At 39.6% G+C, this 16,912-nt stretch overlaps 1 protein-coding gene across 4 annotated transcripts in view; it reads left to right on the forward strand.

The window, feature by feature from the left end:
- Positions 1 to 16,912, forward strand: part of DPY19L3 (dpy-19 like C-mannosyltransferase 3) — a 78,809-nt gene that overhangs the window by 35,787 nt on the left and 26,110 nt on the right. For all 4 annotated transcript variants that reach the window (XM_004595004.4, XM_058674495.1, XM_058674494.1 and 1 more), the window contains 4 exons: positions 6,517 to 6,648; positions 13,689 to 13,790; positions 15,397 to 15,470; positions 15,645 to 15,803. In XM_004595004.4, the coding sequence (XP_004595061.2) occupies positions 6,517 to 6,648; positions 13,689 to 13,790; positions 15,397 to 15,470; positions 15,645 to 15,803 (467 nt within the window). The remainder of the gene's footprint in view (positions 1 to 6,516; positions 6,649 to 13,688; positions 13,791 to 15,396; positions 15,471 to 15,644; positions 15,804 to 16,912) is intronic.

The raw sequence follows: 16,912 nt of genomic DNA on the forward strand, positions 1-16,912 counted from the left end.
GTGCCTATTGGGAAGTGAATCAGTGGATGGATGATCTTTCTCTCCATAAATCTGCCATTCCAATAAAAAAAACAATCGTTAAAGAAGAATGAGCATTTTAAGAATCTTCAACAGTAGAAAAATATTTGTTCTTTTTGTATATTCACAAAATATTTGCCAACACAGACTGTATCCTGGATCATGGAACAATAACAAATGTGAAAGATTTTTAAAAATCCTTATAATCGAGCCTGGCGTGATGGCATAGCATAGTGGCTAAAGTCCTCGCCTTGAACGCCCCGGGATCCCATATGGGCGCCGGTTCTAATTCCGGCAGCTCCACTTCCCATCCAGCTCCCTGCTTGTGGCCTGGGAAAGCAGTCGAGGATGGCCCAAAGCCTTGGGACCCTGCACCCGCGTGGGAGACCTGGAGGAGGTTCCTGCCTCCCGGCTTCGGATCAGCTCAGCACCGGCTATTGTAATCACTTGGGGAGTGAATCAGTGAATGGAAAATCTTCCTCACTGTTTCTCCTCCACTCTGTATATCTGACTTTGCAATGAAAATAAATATTTTTTTAAAAAATACGTATAATGCCTCACCACAATGATTTATTTCAAGTTAGAAATGTGTAAAGAAGAACAGCCAGAAAATATCCAGTGCTAGGGACCTGGACAGCACACTAGTAAATCACCTGTGAGTGAAAAAGGAGGTCTTAGGGAGCCTTGATGCTGAGTGGAAGCGAAAATGAAGCATGTCAGAATTGTGGGGCCTACGTAAAGCAGTGCTAGGATGGAGATGTCCAGCATGAAATGATCACATTAGAAGTTAGGAAAAGCAGTCATCTTCAGAAATGGGTGCGGGGACCGTGGCCTGGTGGCTCCAGCATCCCCTGTGGGCACTAGTGTGAGTCCTGACTGCTCTGCTAATGTACCTGGGAGTGCAGCGGAAGATGGCCCAAGTGCCTGGGCCTCCTGCACCCACCGAGGGGATCCAGACCAGCTCAGCTTCAACAGCTGTGTCCGTTTGGAGAGTGACTCACTGCACGGATCCCTCTGTCTCCCTATCTCTGTAGCTCTGCCTTTCATTCCAGTTTTAGTATATGTGCTGCCAAAGTGAGCACAAGCTCTGCCTTTCAAACAAATAAATCAATATTTTTTTTTAAAAAAAAAGTGAATGTCAATGTGGCCTGCACGCTTGAGCTGCCATCTGGGAGAGCCACGTAGGTTTGTGTGTTGACTGCTCCTTATTCAGCATCCTGCTAATGTGGACTCTAGAGGCAGCAATTGATGGCTCAGATAATTTGGTCCCTGCCACCCACGAGGGAGACTTGGATTGAGTTTCTGATTCCTATCTCTGGCATGGCTCAGCCCTGGCTGTTGCATGCAGTTTGGAAGTGAAAAAACAGAAGCTTGCTGTCTGTGTCTCTCTCTCTCTATCCCTCCTTCTCTGTATCTGGGTCTCTGCTTTGCAGATAATTTAAAAAGAAATAGAAAAGGCAGATTGAGAGAAACCCAGTTTCTCTCAAATAAAAGGAAGAAAGAACAGAAATCAACGGAAAACAAATGCTATGATTTAAATAAAAAGCTTGCGATTTCAAAAGATTAGTAAAATCACACACCTTCAGTAAGACTCCACGATTGCTGTGTGGCAGTAAAATCTTCAGTCTGAACAGACTTTGCTCAAAAGTCTGAGTCTGCAGTAACTGTGTTTGAGGCAGCACAGCCTGGTGGTTATGGGCAGAGACTCTGGAACCGGACTTTTTGAGTTAATGCAGCTGAGTCATTTCAAACAGAGCCTGCATTCTTGCAGTTCTCAGATACTCGCTGTGGTTATGAGGAGTAGCATGTGATCTGGGGGGCGAAAAATCCCGGTTACTCTATATACCAACAATATAATTTTACTACCTTGTTTCTATACAGTTCTGTAAAAGAACCCCGGGAACCACGTCAAATGTTATCACCGGTTACCCACAACCTTCTGCGTTGCAGGCTGCCCACCAGCAGTGCCTGTCTCTGACCTAGGCTATTGCTATATTTACAAAGCTCTGTAGCCTTGTTACCAGGCAAGCTGGGCTTTTTCCAGCAGTGTGCCTGTTTGATACAAAAACTGCTGGCCTCGGAAAAGGGAGCCCAGCACATAAACAGGGGAAGACATACCACAAAAACAGAATAAAATATTTACGTACAAGTTTGACAACACATGTGACTTTGTGCTCTGAAAGCTACAAGAAAGTGCTAGAAGCAAAACAGCTGAGTAAAGTAAAACAACATCCTGTATTCATTTATTGGAAGACTTGTTAATGCTAACATGGCAGTGCATTTACCAAATTCATTCAGCATTCTCTCTGAATCCTAGGTGTATTTTTTTCTTTTTCATATAGAAATTGACAAACTGATTCTAAAATTTGCATGAAAACTCAGAGTACCTAAAATAACCCAAAGGATCTTGGAAAAGAAGCAAGCTGGACAAATAAACAGAGCTGCAGGATCAGAGGAGTGTAGTGCTGGCAGGGAGATTAGCCTACATCAGTGGAATAGGATTGAGAGACCAGAAATAGCCAGTTGGTTTCCAGCAGGGGTGCCAAGATAAATGGTAGAAAGATTAGGTCTTTTCGACACATGTTACTGCAAGTTGGGCCTCTTCCTTCCACTGTGTGCATAGCAATTAACTTAAAACTGATCATGAACTTGGATATAAGAGCTACAATTATAGAGCCAAAAGATAATAACAGGGCCCGGCGGCGTGGCCTAGCGGCTAAAGTCCTCACCTTGAACGCACCCGGGGATCCCATATGGGCGCCGGTTCTAATCCCAGCGGCTCCGCTTCCCATCCAGCTCCCTACTTGTGGCCTGGGAAAGTAGTTGAGGGCAGCCCAATGCGTTGGGACCCTGCACCCGCGTGGGAGACCCGGAAGAGGTTCCAGGTTCCCGGCTTTGGATTGGCTGCGCATCGGCCCGTTGCGGCTCACTTGGGGAGTGAATCATCGGATGGAAGATCTTCCTCTCTGTCTCTCCTCCTCTCTGTATATCCGGCTTTCCAATAATAAGAAATCTTTAAAAAAAAAAAAAAAGATAATAACAGAAGTAACTTTATAAGAATTCTTTTTTAAAAATATTTATTTATTATGGGATCCCGGGTGTTCAAGGCAAGGACTTTAGCCACTAGGCTATTGTGCCAGACCTGAACTCTTTTCTTTTTTCCAAGTAATTGTTCTATTAGGCTTTCAGAGGGCTCTACACATTGGCATGTTTCACAAGGACCCCAGATGGTTCTAGGTTGTGAATGTAAGCAGAGTTTAAGAAAGTAAACTAAACATTCATCATCAAAAAATTGTAAGTCATGTATCTGATCAATTTCCTTATATTAAAAGATACCGAAATGTAATATGGTTTTTAAAGGGAAATATGTAGTTCAAATATTTATATATAGCAGCATCAAAAGCTATATAACAAGGAGAAACAAACAGCACATCCAAGTACAAATGAAGATATTTCTCTCAAGTGGCACGTTTCATTGAGCATCCAAAACCACCCACCCTTTTTGTCCTCTTGTACATGATTCTGTACCCACCCTCTGCAGCTGAGGGGATCCCTGGGTTCTCTCTCATTGTCCGTGTCATATTCCCTGCAGATCTGAATCATTGGCTGCTGCTTGGGGTGTTGAACGTCCTGCTGGGTGGCCATTGTCCCACGTCGTGCAAGGTTGTGCCTCTGTCTTCATGGACTCTTAATAACTTGTGTTTCTTTGTTTTTTTTTTTAAAGATTTATTCATTTTTATTACAGCCAGATATACACAGAGGAGGAGAGACAGAGAGGAAGATCTTCCATCCGATGATTCACTCCCCAAGTGAGCCACAACGGGCCGATGCGCGCCGATCCGAAGCCGGGAACCTGGAACCTCTTCCGGGTCTCCCACGCGGGTGCAGTGTCCCAAAGCATTGGGCCGTCCTCAACTGCTTTCCCAGGCCACAAGCAGGGAGCTGGATGGGAAGTGGAGCTGCCGGGATTAGAACCGGCGCCCATATGGGATCCCGGGGCTTTCAAGGCGAGGACTTTAGCCGCTAGAATAACTTGTGTTTCTTATAGGTAACTTCAAAAGCACAAGGGATTTCTTAAAAGGAAGGTGGAAAAAAGCATAGATAATGGTTGAAATTGTTCATAGGTTTCAAATTTTCAATTTGTTTTGCACCAAAAAAATTCATGCTTTTAATTCCATTTTCTCCCACAAGTACTGAAGAAGCCTAGTATTTGAAAATCACACATCTGATAAGGAGCTCCCAGAACATACCTAGAACTCTTAGGAAAGCTCATTCAACAATAAAATATGGGCAAAGGAGTTAGATAAACATTTTTCCAAGTAAAATCTATAAATGTCCAATAAACATATAATTACATGCTTGACATCATTAGATATCAAAGAAATGCAAACGTGCTATTATGTACTGACTTGTGTTACTAAATTTAGAAAAATAACAAATGCTGTCAAGCATCTGGAGCAGTTGGACCTGTTCTGTGTTGCTGGCAGAATTGTAAAATAGTGCAGTCACTTTGGAACTCAGCATTTTTCAGATTTTAAAGAGTTACCTCATGATCCAGAAATTCTACTCCCAGAAAAAGATAACTCCATAATGTGTATATGAATATTCTTGGTCATGTAAATTCATAGGCCAAAAGTGAAAGCCACCCAAATACCCATCAACCAACCAATGGATAGCCTTACAGTAATCAATAATTCATAATAAGAAAAAAAGTGAAATATTGATAAGAAACTGTCCTAAATAAAAGAAACCAGTCATAAATCCATGTTATATTTTACATTTCTCTTCAGTGTCCATTCTGTTGCCTAAATTGTATTATAATTTCATTATGCAAATCTAAAAGTCTATCAGTAGGTGCCAAGGGCTGGGGAATGGGAAGATGAGGAGTAGCATCTAATGAGTGTAATCAGACGGCGACAGTAGTACAGCTCAGCGAGCATACCGAAAATCACAGCGTTTATACTTCGAGTGGAAGCCTGTAATGTTAAGTCTGTTAAGAAGGGGGGAGGAAAAAAAAAAACTTTTCCTTTCCTAACCAATAATTCTACTTGTAAGAGTTTATTCTAAAGAAATATATTCATTTGTTCATTCCTGCAGTAATTTTTTTGTGACAGTGGAGTAGTGGGCATTTTTTGAACTGCTGAAGATACAGCAATAAATAAAATAACCCAGTATACAGATTTGAAGGTTTTTCAAGTAACATTCATAATATAAATCTGATAATATTGAAAAATTGGAAACACCTGGATGACCTGGTGACAGACAAATTATAGTATGTGGAGGAATGTTATAATAGCCATTTTTAAATTTTGAGTTTTCACCGAATAGTCACTGATGTGAGAAAATTACACTGCACAATGGAACGTGTAATAAAGTGCCGTGTGAGGTGGTATACACGAGGGTGAAGGCAGCGGTGTTGGCTTTGACTCTAAAGCCTACCTCTCTATTGATTACTGTTTCTGTTTTATGTTGTCCTGGCCTTTTTATGTTTACAGTAAGGTACATTATCATCATCGTCCTAAAAACTGTCAGCATCCATCCCCCGGAGTTTCCATGAACACACAGTGAAAGCAGTGGACTGTGCAGCCCTTACTTTTCAGTGCTTGGTGTAGGTTTGTTTCCTTTGAAATGAAGAGAACAAAGCCAAGGGGAAAAATCAAATTTGTTCCTAAATAGAACATATTGTGTGTGTGTGTGTGTGTGTGTGTGTGCGCATGTGTGCACATTAATGTGAGTTTGGAGCTGTCTAATTTGAAGGAAAATAGAAAAAACTAACAAAAAAATACCTACTCTTACTAGTTACGGTCTTTTTTTTTTCTTTTGTGATATTTGTGTTCAGTTGGTTATGTTTCTCTTTTCAGAGTTTTATAACATTAGGGGTTCTCTTTAGCAGCTGCTTGTTCTCTGTTAGCGTTTTAATGCATAAGCACCTTCTGTCCTTCCCATTTCGAGTACCTTAAGATCACACAGGTGGGTGACTCCCTGATAGGTCTACAGGACAGATGTCACGGACGTGGAGACTCTTGTATTTAAGCACTGCGCCATGCTGTCCGTTGTGAACCCAGGAACAATGCAGAAGGAGCTGTCAGTCATTTGTGAATCAGGCCCTCACTTGGAGACAGCGTCAGCGTTCAGTTTTGTCCAGAGGTGCATGGTTTGGAGAAATAGCCAAGAATAAGCAAAAGCACAGATTCCTGAAAGCGATGACACATGTCAAAAGTTTAAGGGAATATTGAAGATTGCAGACGGCAGTTGCAGAGTGCTCTGCTACATAATATCTATCCCTTTTTATGTGCCTTTTAGCTGAAATTGTTTAAAATGTTGCTATTAAAAGGTAAATAAAAAGTTGGTATGTATATGACTTAATTTCATTTCTCAGATTTGTGTTTCTTGAAGCTAGGTGTGTTTTCTGCATTATTTGCAAGCTGGGTACGTCCAACACACCCTAGACTGACCGCCCCAAACAGTGTTTAACCATCTAATGTTTGGTCGTTGCAGGCAACATGGCTGTATGGTATACAGATAGCAAGTTTACTGTTGGTCTGCATTCTCCAGTTTTTTAATTCCATGATTCTTGGATCATTGCTGATCAGTTTTAACCTTTCAGTATTAATTGCAAGAAAACTTCAGGTAGGACTTTTTTTTTTTTTTGCCCTTACTCAAAGACTTTTTAAAAATTATGTGGTTCATTAGAGCTTATTTTTATACAGCATACAAACAAAAATTGATATCTAGATTCCCACCAAAAACATAAATATCATCATTTGTTTTTTCTGTTTTAAAAAATAAGTGCATGTTGCAGCATTCCTGTTTGAAGCTTCCTGCAGTCATGGGCCATCCCACTGGTTAGGCGTTTATTGTTTCTGTCTTCTGATGGCTAAGATTTATTGAGCAGTTGCTTGTGATTATAAAGTTGTGCTGATTTGCTGATTGACACATAACTACATATTTTTATGGGACACAGCCTGATGTTTTGGTTCATGGATATGTTAGGTAACGATCAAATTAAGGTAAATAACGTGTTTATCACGTTAAGCGCTCATCGATTGTAGGAAGTGAGAGCATCAATAACCCTCTCTTTTAGCTATTTGGAATTTAAAATGCATTATTTTAAATATTTCTCTCTCTCTGCCTGGCTTATTTCACTTGACACTCTGTCCCAGACCATCCGTGTTGTCGCGAATGACAGGATTTAGTTTGTTACTCCATTTTGTGTGTGTGTGTGTGTGTGTGTGTGTGCGCACACGCTGCATGTTCTTTATCTGTTCATCCATTGATGGACATTAGCTTGACTCCAGATCTTGGCTGTTCTAACTAGAGCTGCAGTAAACATGGGGATGCAGTTGTTGTTTCTGCAGACAGATGTCCTTTGATTATATGCTCATGTGCTAATTCATTGTTCTATTTTTGGGGGGTGGGAGGCAGATGGGGGGACCAAGGGTAGGGAGGAAGCTTCCTACTATTTACCATAGAAACTGTTCTAATTTACGTTACTGTAAACAGTATGTAAGAGCTTCCCTTTCTTTACATCCCTCCCTGTGTGCGATTTTTTTCCTTGCATCTTAACAGTTGTCATTCTAACTGGGATAAGGGGCTATCTCATGGTGCATTTTTTAATAATTAGTGATATTAAGCACTTTTTCATACATCTGTTAGATTTTTATATATTTTTCAGATTTATTTTTATTTATCTCAAAAAGCAGAGAGAAATCTTTCATTTACCTGTTAACTCCCCGACAGTGTACTGCAGCCAGGTCTGGGGCCGGCAGAAGCCAGGAGCCTGGAACTCGCTCCAGGTCTCCCATCTGAGTTTCAGGGACTCAGGTATTTGAGCCGTTACTTGCTGCATGTGCTGCAGTACATATTGGCAAGAAACTGTAACCAGAAATGAAACCAGGATTCAAACCCAGGTATTACAGTTTGGGTGGAAGTCGAGATGCATACTGCATTGTATCCTCACATCTGGATATGTGGTAGTCTTCATTAAACAGTTACTGTACATCCCGTTAAATGAAAAGCCACAATATGAAATCAACAACAGGAAGAAAAATAGAAATTTACAAAGCCATGAAGTTAAATAACATGTTACCAGATATGACAGTCTCCATTACACAGTTACTATACATCCCCTTAAAAGCCACAAAATAAAATCAACAACAGGAAGAAAAGAAGAAATTAAAACTGCCACGAAGTTAAATAATATACTGAATGACTAATGTGTCGCTAAAGAAATGAAAATCAAGGACCTTCTTGAAGAAAATGATGCTTCTGTATTAGCAATGAGTCAATAATTTAATGAGACAAAAATGTTTTGAAGAGATGGAAACTCAAACTCCTTGAGATACAGTTTCCGCTGATCTTTGTTGGTGAGATGTCTCCTGTAGGCAACAAATAGATGGATTCTGTTTTTTAATTCAGTCTACTAATCTGACGTTTGATTCATGAGTTTTAACCATTTACATTCAGAGTTAATATGAATGGGTACAAATTTGGTCCTGTGATTTTAGCAATAGGTTGGTTGGTCATTGATTTAATCTTCTGTTGTGATTTTACTGGGATGCTCTTCATATTTGTGTTTGGTTTTGGTTAAGAGAACATGTTCAAGTATCATTTGTAGGGCAGGTTTGGAAGAGGCATATTCTTTTAACTTTTCTTGACTGTGGAAGAATTTTATTTCATTTCAAAGACAAAGAAAAGCTTTTCTAGGTATGTTATCCTAGACTGACAATTTTTTGCTTGTAGAATCTGGAATATGTCACTCCATTCTCTTGACTGTAGAGTTTCCTATGAGAGGTCTCCTGTGAGCCTCACTGACATTCCTTTATATGTGAGTTGATTTCACGTGCACACTTAAGGATCTTTTGCTTATGTTCAATTGAAGAGAGCTTGATGATCATGTGTCTTGGTGAAGATCACTTTTGATCAAGCCTGTTGGGAGTTCTGTGCCCCTCCTGGATGTTGTTTCCCAATTCTTTCTCTAGATTATTATTTCATTGAATACATTTGTAAACCCAGTTTCTCTTTCTGCACCTTCTGGAACTCCCATAACTCTTAGATTTGGCCTCTTAATAGTGTCTTTCAATTCTTGAATACTTTTTTTAGCTTGATCCAGCTCTGCTTCCAGCTTTTTGTTGGTTTCCCCCTGGTGACAGGAAATACCTTCCAGTTCTGAGATTCTTTCTTCTGTTTCCTACATTCTATTTGCTCCACTGTATTCCTTTCTCATATATCAGCTTTCATTTGATTCATTTCCTGTGTGACATATTCTTTCAATTTCTTGAACTCCTGTATTACGTGCTTCTCATTTTTGATAAGAAGCTTTATAACAAATGTTTTGTATTCTGAATCCCCCATTTTCTCGATGTCCTCCTCAGTTAACTGTGAGATTGGCAAAGGGATTTGCAGGGGAGTCTTCAGTAATATTCAGTGTGCTGCTTTCTCTTCTTCTGCTCTTGGTCATTGTACTTCTGGTTAGCAGAGTCTTCTTGGGGCAGCTTTCTAAGCTCTGTCACACACAGGTCTGCTATTCAATTTTACTTAGTGTGGTTGGTACACGGCTCTTTGTTTGCAGTCACTTTGTACCACTCTCCCCAGTGAGTTCCAGGACTTGGTTCTTATGTTAGACTTCCACCATGGTCTCTGTAGCTCCAGCTCCTGGCTCAGCACTCTCTACCTCCTGTGATACTGTGCTGAGGCCGTACCATTGTATGTATGATATGTATGACCTTTCTCCCACTTTCGGTTGGAGCAGTTCCCAGGATTAGCTAGACACCAGGTGTCCAATATAGCTAGGTTGTTGATGGTGTTGATCTTGCCAGAACCTGTTGGACATTAGGTCTGGGTGCCGCACAGACCTATTTTGGCCCATATGATGCCAAAGTCGGTATTATTTTCCCTGTGGGACCAGTGTAATGCACTGAGCCCACTTCTTTCCCACCTCAGTGCACACACTGCTCACTGTTAACCCTGTAGTCTTAATGTCTTTGCCACACTGTACAAAATGGCACCTGATGTGCCATACTAGAGTTTTTGATCTGCTGGCTGTCAGATCTGAGGGTTACCTGGCCCTATCTTGGGTGGAACCTATATGATGCCACGTTGCTGTAGATACGCTGAGCCAGAAATGAGTTCATTCCGAGCTTAGTATATGAGGAGTCCTATCTCATAGCCTTTGTCTCTAGGCAAAATGGTGTCCAATTCAGCTCTATGGGGTGGACTGGGCTGTGAAATCCACCCTATTCCCACACCATCTATTGGGACCTGCTGCTCTCTGCTCCTGGTCAAATCAAACAGACCGGCAGGATAGGCAGTTCTTTGTCTGAGTTTACCTTCTGAGCTCTTGGTGAACAGCCCTTCCCAGTTTGTTGCTGGTGGAGTTCCAGCTGCCGGTGGATTTCAGATCGCCACTCGCTGAATGCTGCGGGGGGTATCAGTCACTGCAACACCACACTGTTGTTTCTGCTACTTTCCTGTGTCTGTCTCCAGGTGCCCCTCTACTGTCGTTCTGTCCTCTCCTATTTCCTGGAATGTGCCCTCTCTGTTTCACACAGGCTAATGTTTGTCTGTTCAAATGTGTCCTTACCCTATTCTGCCATCTTGATTCTCTTCAGTCCATTTTTATTTGGATTATTAATAGTTGTAGCCAGTGAGTTATTGGCGCTGATTATCAGTTCTGGGGAGGTTGTCTCTTCACTCTGATTGCTTTGCTGTACAAATCTCTTGTTTGCTGTGATCCCATTTGCTTGTTTGTTTTGTTGCCTGTGAGTTGAGATTTTTTTTTTATTTCAAAAACTCTTTTCCCAGACCAGTATCATGTAGCGTTAACCCTGGGTTTTCTTCTAGTAGTTTTCAGTAAATCTTATGTTTAAGACTTTAACCCATTTTGAGCTTCCATGTAAAAGATCATCAAACAGTGATAGTTTGATTTCCTCCTCTCTAATTTGGACACACTCTACTTCTTTCCTTGACTAATATCTCTACCTGGATCTCCTGGCACTATGTTAAATAGAAACAGTGTATGTGGGCATGCTTGCCTTATTCCGTAGCCTGCTTTATACCAGCTCTAATGGGTTGAGGTAATTTATGTTATACCTAATTTGTAGAATTTGTTTGTTGTATCATGAAAGGATCTTGAGTTTTATCAAATGCTTTTTCTGTGTCTATTATCGTATGATTTTTGTCTTTGATGTTGTTACTGTGATGCATTATGTTTGTTGACTAGCATATGTTGAACTATCTTTGCATCTCTGGGACGAATCCCACTTGATTGGTTTTCCATTTAGTTCAGTTTGCAAGTCTTTTGTTGGAAATTTTTGCATCTCTATTTGTCAGGGACATTGTCTTAGAGCTTCCCTTTCTGTTGTGTTGTTGTCCAGTCGTGGTAGCAGAGTAATGCTGACCTTGTGGAACGAATCCCCAAGAATACCTTCCTTAAAATAGTGTAAGAAGGTTTAGTGTTAGTTCTTTAAGTACTTGGTGGAATGCAGTAGTGAACTCCTCTGATCCTAGGGCTTCCTTATGTATCCAGAAATTATTCATTTCTTTTAAGATTTTCAATGTGTTGGTATACAGTTGCTCATAATATTCTCTTATGATTCTTTGTATTTTCATAATGTTGGTTGTAATATATATAGTTTCAACTCTCTGTAAGGCTTTTTTTTCTTAGTCTAGCTAAAGATTTATTGATTTTTAAAAATGTTGTAAAGTCAGTTCTGTTTTATTGCCCTCTTGTTTTAAATCTCTATTTTTATTTGCTTTACTCACATATTATTTCTTTCCATCTGATGTTGGGAAATTAGTTGGTTTTTTCCTTTAGTTTTGAGATGCGTTGTTTGAGATATTTTGTTTATTCATTATTGACCCATTGTTTTGCAAGAGCATGTTGCTTGTTCTCCATGTGTTGATATAGTTTCAAAAAAATCTTTCCTGTTTTTGACTTCTGGTTTTATTTTGTTGTGGTCAGACAGGATGCTTAGCATGAATTTTTTTCTTTCATTAATCACTTGCTTTGTGGTTAACCTGTGATGTATCTTGGGTAACAGACCATGTTGTAAGTGAAAAGAATATAAATTCTTCAGTTGTTGGATGAAGTGTTCTCTGAATGTCTCTTAAGTCTTTTTAGTCTTTCAGTGTTTTGTTATGGATTTTCTCTCTGGGGTAGAGGAATTGAAGTTCTCTGCTGTTACTGTATTGTAATTTGCCTCTGTTTAGTTCCGTTCATGTTTGCTTTATTTAGGTGTTCTGCTATTGCAAGCATATATTTATAATTGTTATATCTTTTTAAATACTGTAAGAGTCTGCTTTGTCTCATTGTGATTGACTGAAGTCTGTTGTATTAGATACGACTGTAGCTGCTCTTCCTTGTCATGTCTGTTGACATGGGACATTTTTTTCTGTCTACTCACTTTCAGTCTGTGTGTGTCCTTGAAAGTAGAGTATCTCATAGGTAGCATATAACAGAGTCTTGTTTTCTATCCATACAGCTACCTTGTGTCTTTAAATCTGAAAAATGTGACCCATTCATGTTCAAGGTCATGATCTTAATGTTGTGATAGTGACCTCTGTCTAGGCTTGGCCCTTTACACATGAAAGATTAAATTATTCAGTGACTCATAGATGATACAGTAGCATCATTTTCTTCAAGAAGGTTCTTGATTTTCTTTTTCATTTCTTCAGCAACACATTAACCATTCAGTAGTATGTTATTTAGCTTCATGGTGGTGTTAATTTCTTTTTTCTTCCTGATGTTGATTTTGTTTTGTGGCTTTTCTTGTAAGGGGATGTATAGTAGCTGTGTAATATGGAGACTGTCATATCTGGTAACATTTTATTTAACTTCATGGCTTTATAAATTTCTATTTTTCATCCTGTTGTTGATTTTGCATTGTGACTTTTCATTTAAGGGGATGTATAGTTACTGAAATGGAGACTACCATATCCAGATGTGAGGATACAATGTAGTATGCATCTCTAATTCCAGACAAAGATGGACTTACAGTGAAACTGTGTACTATATTTTGACAATAGGATGCTGAACTCTGCCATTGTCCATGGACATATGACTGTGTATGAAGAACTATAGTAATGATATAGAGGAACCAGATGGGGGTGGGGAATAGGGGAGGGGATAAGGGAAATCCCAGAGCCTATGGAACTATATCATAAAATGATAATAAATAAATAAATAAATAAATAAATAAATAAATAAAGATTTTAAAAACTGTTCTCATTCATCCTTTAACTTTAATTGAAAGTAAACATCTCTCATGCTTGAATGCTTGAGATGTTGTATCTGAGAATGTTTAAAGTTATCTGAGGGTTATAAGAAAACTTGTAGCAAAAAGCACAGTTTGTTTTTTTTATTCTGACAGGTCTTTTGAGTTACACCTATGTGATGCCTGAGTTAGTGGATACATGCTGAAACAATCTTTCAGATCAGTCCCTCACACATTCCTGGGGTAGACAGACCCCAATTCCCCAATGCCATGTAATCTCATGTAATCGTGGAGAATTGTTAAGACTAAAGAACGAGCAATAGGTTATGTTTTCCACATGTATGTATTTCCTGTATATTGCATGATCTGTGTTGTAAGTGCTTAGGACATTTCATTTTGTTTATGAAGTCACATGCGAAGATTGAAGAATTAAAACACAGTTCTTTTAACTTGCAGAGAAACCTGAAAACTGGAAGCTTCCTTAATCGGATTGGGAAACTTTTATTACATTTATTAATAGTTCTGTGCTTCACGCTTTTTCTCAACAACATTATTAAGGTAAGGTCACAGAATGACATATTTAATATGTTTCTGAATTCACTTAGAGCATTGAGATATATTTTATATTTTGACATTTTAAAGGAATCCTTGCTTTGTAAACATGTAGCATCACTGAATGGTTTCCAGTTTTGCCAAACAACCTCAGTTTTAACTTTGTCTTGGAAATAAGAATTATTTTATTGATTTCAGTTAGTTTTTTCTTAGTTATGTTCTGTCTTGAATTCGACTTTAAAAGAATCAAGCAAATATGTCACTAAAGTCAATGTTTTAGAGATAGCTTTCTACACTGTGGTATTGAAAAAGCCGATGACGTGGTTATTGGGCTCAGTTGAAATCACTGTCCTCGTTCTCTGATTTCAGCTGGAAAGATGGCTTGTGTTCATTCTCGGTAGTTGCTTCCCAACATTTGACTGATTTAACAATGATACCCATTCAGCAGAGAAATGTATTCTGTGACTTAGCTTATATATTGCTCAGCTTTGCTAAGGTATCTTAAGTGCCCTAGTGGAGAACTTAATTTAAGCATGCTTCCTAGTATTTAATACTGGCTTTAAAAACAAAACAGAAAGCGGACATTACATAAGAGTAGAGTTCCTGGACTGTGAAGTGTCATTTGCTTTTGTGCTATAGCAAAACTACAGTGTAGTTCTAGGATGATGTTACCCCACCTAGAAGGTTTGGCTCAGGATGGGAACCATCTGCAAAACATGCTCCTGCTTCCTAGGAAGGGTTCGTTGTCAAAGGTGAAAAGACCCTTCCCTCCGCCAGCCTCGCGGCTCTCTTCCACTCTGCAAATGACAGTGCTTGTCAAGGCAGTCAGCTCTCCTGGACGATGCACTGAAACCCATGCAGTACATCCTATTGCCCCCCTTACATATCCGGTGATCTGCAACATATTAAACTACTGGAAAGCTGCTGTGTAGGCCACATATATCTGACTCCACAAGGAATGATATCTGTTGAAATGTTTTGCAAGTGACCTATCTTGAAAAGAATTAGAAAAAAACAAGACATGTTTTTGTTAGACACACATTCTCAGTTCTAGCAGTGTGAGGACATCCTGAGAGCCACTGTTGGTTTGACTCTTACAACCCTAGGGTGACATTCGCTGGTAAAATGGACAGATTTGTAGCCTATCTCTAGTGAGCATATTTTGTGTATTAACTTCAGTTCCGGCTTCATGTTTTTATGTTCATACTCCTGATGTAATAATCTCTTTGCGATTGCTGTTAGCCGTACATTTGAAAGTCTATTAATTAAAATTATGATCGCTAATGGGAAGGCTGCTGCTGTCTTGAGCTGTCTTTGAGTTGTGTCTCCTGATCGGTGTCCCCAAAGCTAGACAAGGCTATTGCCATTCTTGTTTCAAGTCATAGTGTAGATTTTCTGGTCTAAAAAAGAAAAAATTGTACTTGCTGGGCTTCGGCCTTCTTTCTCTTCCAAAAGCCAAAAAGGCTCGTCTTTTACCTGTTTTGCACATTGAATACATGGATAAATCTTTGAATGAAACACTGAACACACATATTCAGTGGCAAGTTATCAGGAAACTGTGCGTAAGGCACTAACGACATTTTTATTTTGTTTTGTTTTCTCCCCTCTATAGAAAATTCTTAACTTGAAGTCAGATGAACATATATTTAAATTTTTGAAGGCAAAATTCGGGTTTGGAGCAACAAGGTATGGCTGAAATGAAAATCTGCTTGCTGTTGTGTTTTAAGCCAGCAGGGATTTTAAAACTTAAGTCCCCACTGAGCATTCAACTAGTGAAGGCTCATTTTGGGGGAAAAAATTGTGATGTAGCTCCCTGTCCTTAGACTGAATTTAATGTTTTGCTTCCCCTTTGTTCCCCAGGGATTTTGATGCTAATCTCTACCTGTGTGAAGAAGCTTTTGGCCTCCTTCCTTTGAATACCTTTGAGAGGCTCTCGGAGACGCTGCTTTTTTATGCTTACGTATTTGTTCTGTCCATCACAGTGATTGCGGCGTTAGTTGTTGCCTTTCACAAGCTCAGGTAGGGCCTATTTCATAAATTTTGCACCTGCCTGAATGAGCTTGTTACATGCTGGAGAAATCATCGCTAAGCTGAAAAGCAAAATGTCAGACACAGAACAGAAGAAGTGTTGTTTATCTTAGAGCAGGAAGACTCCACACTCAGAGACAGCGAAGAGCAGGCACCATCATGCCAACTGGTCCGGGTTTAAGGATCAGCGTGTACAGTTAGTAACAGTGTGAGCATGAGCTAGTTGTGTAACCTGCTGGCGTTTCCCTTCTTTTTTTCTCTGTGGATTGAGACTCAAAGTATGTAGAGTCTTGTAAGAAACAGAAAGAAGTTGAAACAACATGAAGCAGTCACACAAGGATCCCATGCCTGGAATATTGTACACGTTAGCTGTCATTAGCTAATGTGGCGGATAGCTCGTGAGCTCTTCTAATTTGCTTCCTTTACTCCTTTCCTTTGGTTTTCTACCTTGTTCCTCCATTTTAAATTAAAAAAAAATTTTCTCCTGAAATATCAAGAGTTAGGGTTTATTGGCTCTCTCACATCTTGTTTCAAGGTCACAGTGTGAGAATGAACCATAATTACGAGTATCTATTAAAAATCCTAACTAATAAATTCCAGTGTTTAAGCCACGTGTCTTCCAGTCCATTGGAAAAAAAATCAGAGAATATAAAGACTTTCTTGAAACTCACAGAATCAAGCTTATGGGGTGTTTGCATTTACTGTCGTGTTAAATTGACAGAAAATTAAGTGGAAGAAGTTGAGGCCACCATCATTTGTGAAAACTTAATGAAGCCCTCGAAGAATCCCTTTTTCCTCTATCATTTCCTTGCCAGTTAAGGTGCTGGTGAACTGTGAGTCGCAGCCACCAGAGAGCTGTCGTTAGAATGAATTCCGATCACTTGAAGTGTTTTATGATTATTAAGAGTGAAGCAATACTGAACCATGAAAGTATTTCACTGATGATAAACTATTTTAGTATCTTTCAGAGAAGTGTTCTGTTATACCTACGCTAAGATAAAACTTAGACCTGTGAAAATAGATGGAAATTATTCTAGACAGCCCTGATTTACCAGGTGTCATGAGGACTCTAGAGAGCCTGGGAAGCAGGAAGCCCAGTT

Source organism: Ochotona princeps, chromosome 16 (assembly GCF_030435755.1).
Source record: "Ochotona princeps isolate mOchPri1 chromosome 16, mOchPri1.hap1, whole genome shotgun sequence".
NCBI classification, from domain to species: domain Eukaryota; kingdom Metazoa; phylum Chordata; class Mammalia; order Lagomorpha; family Ochotonidae; genus Ochotona; species Ochotona princeps.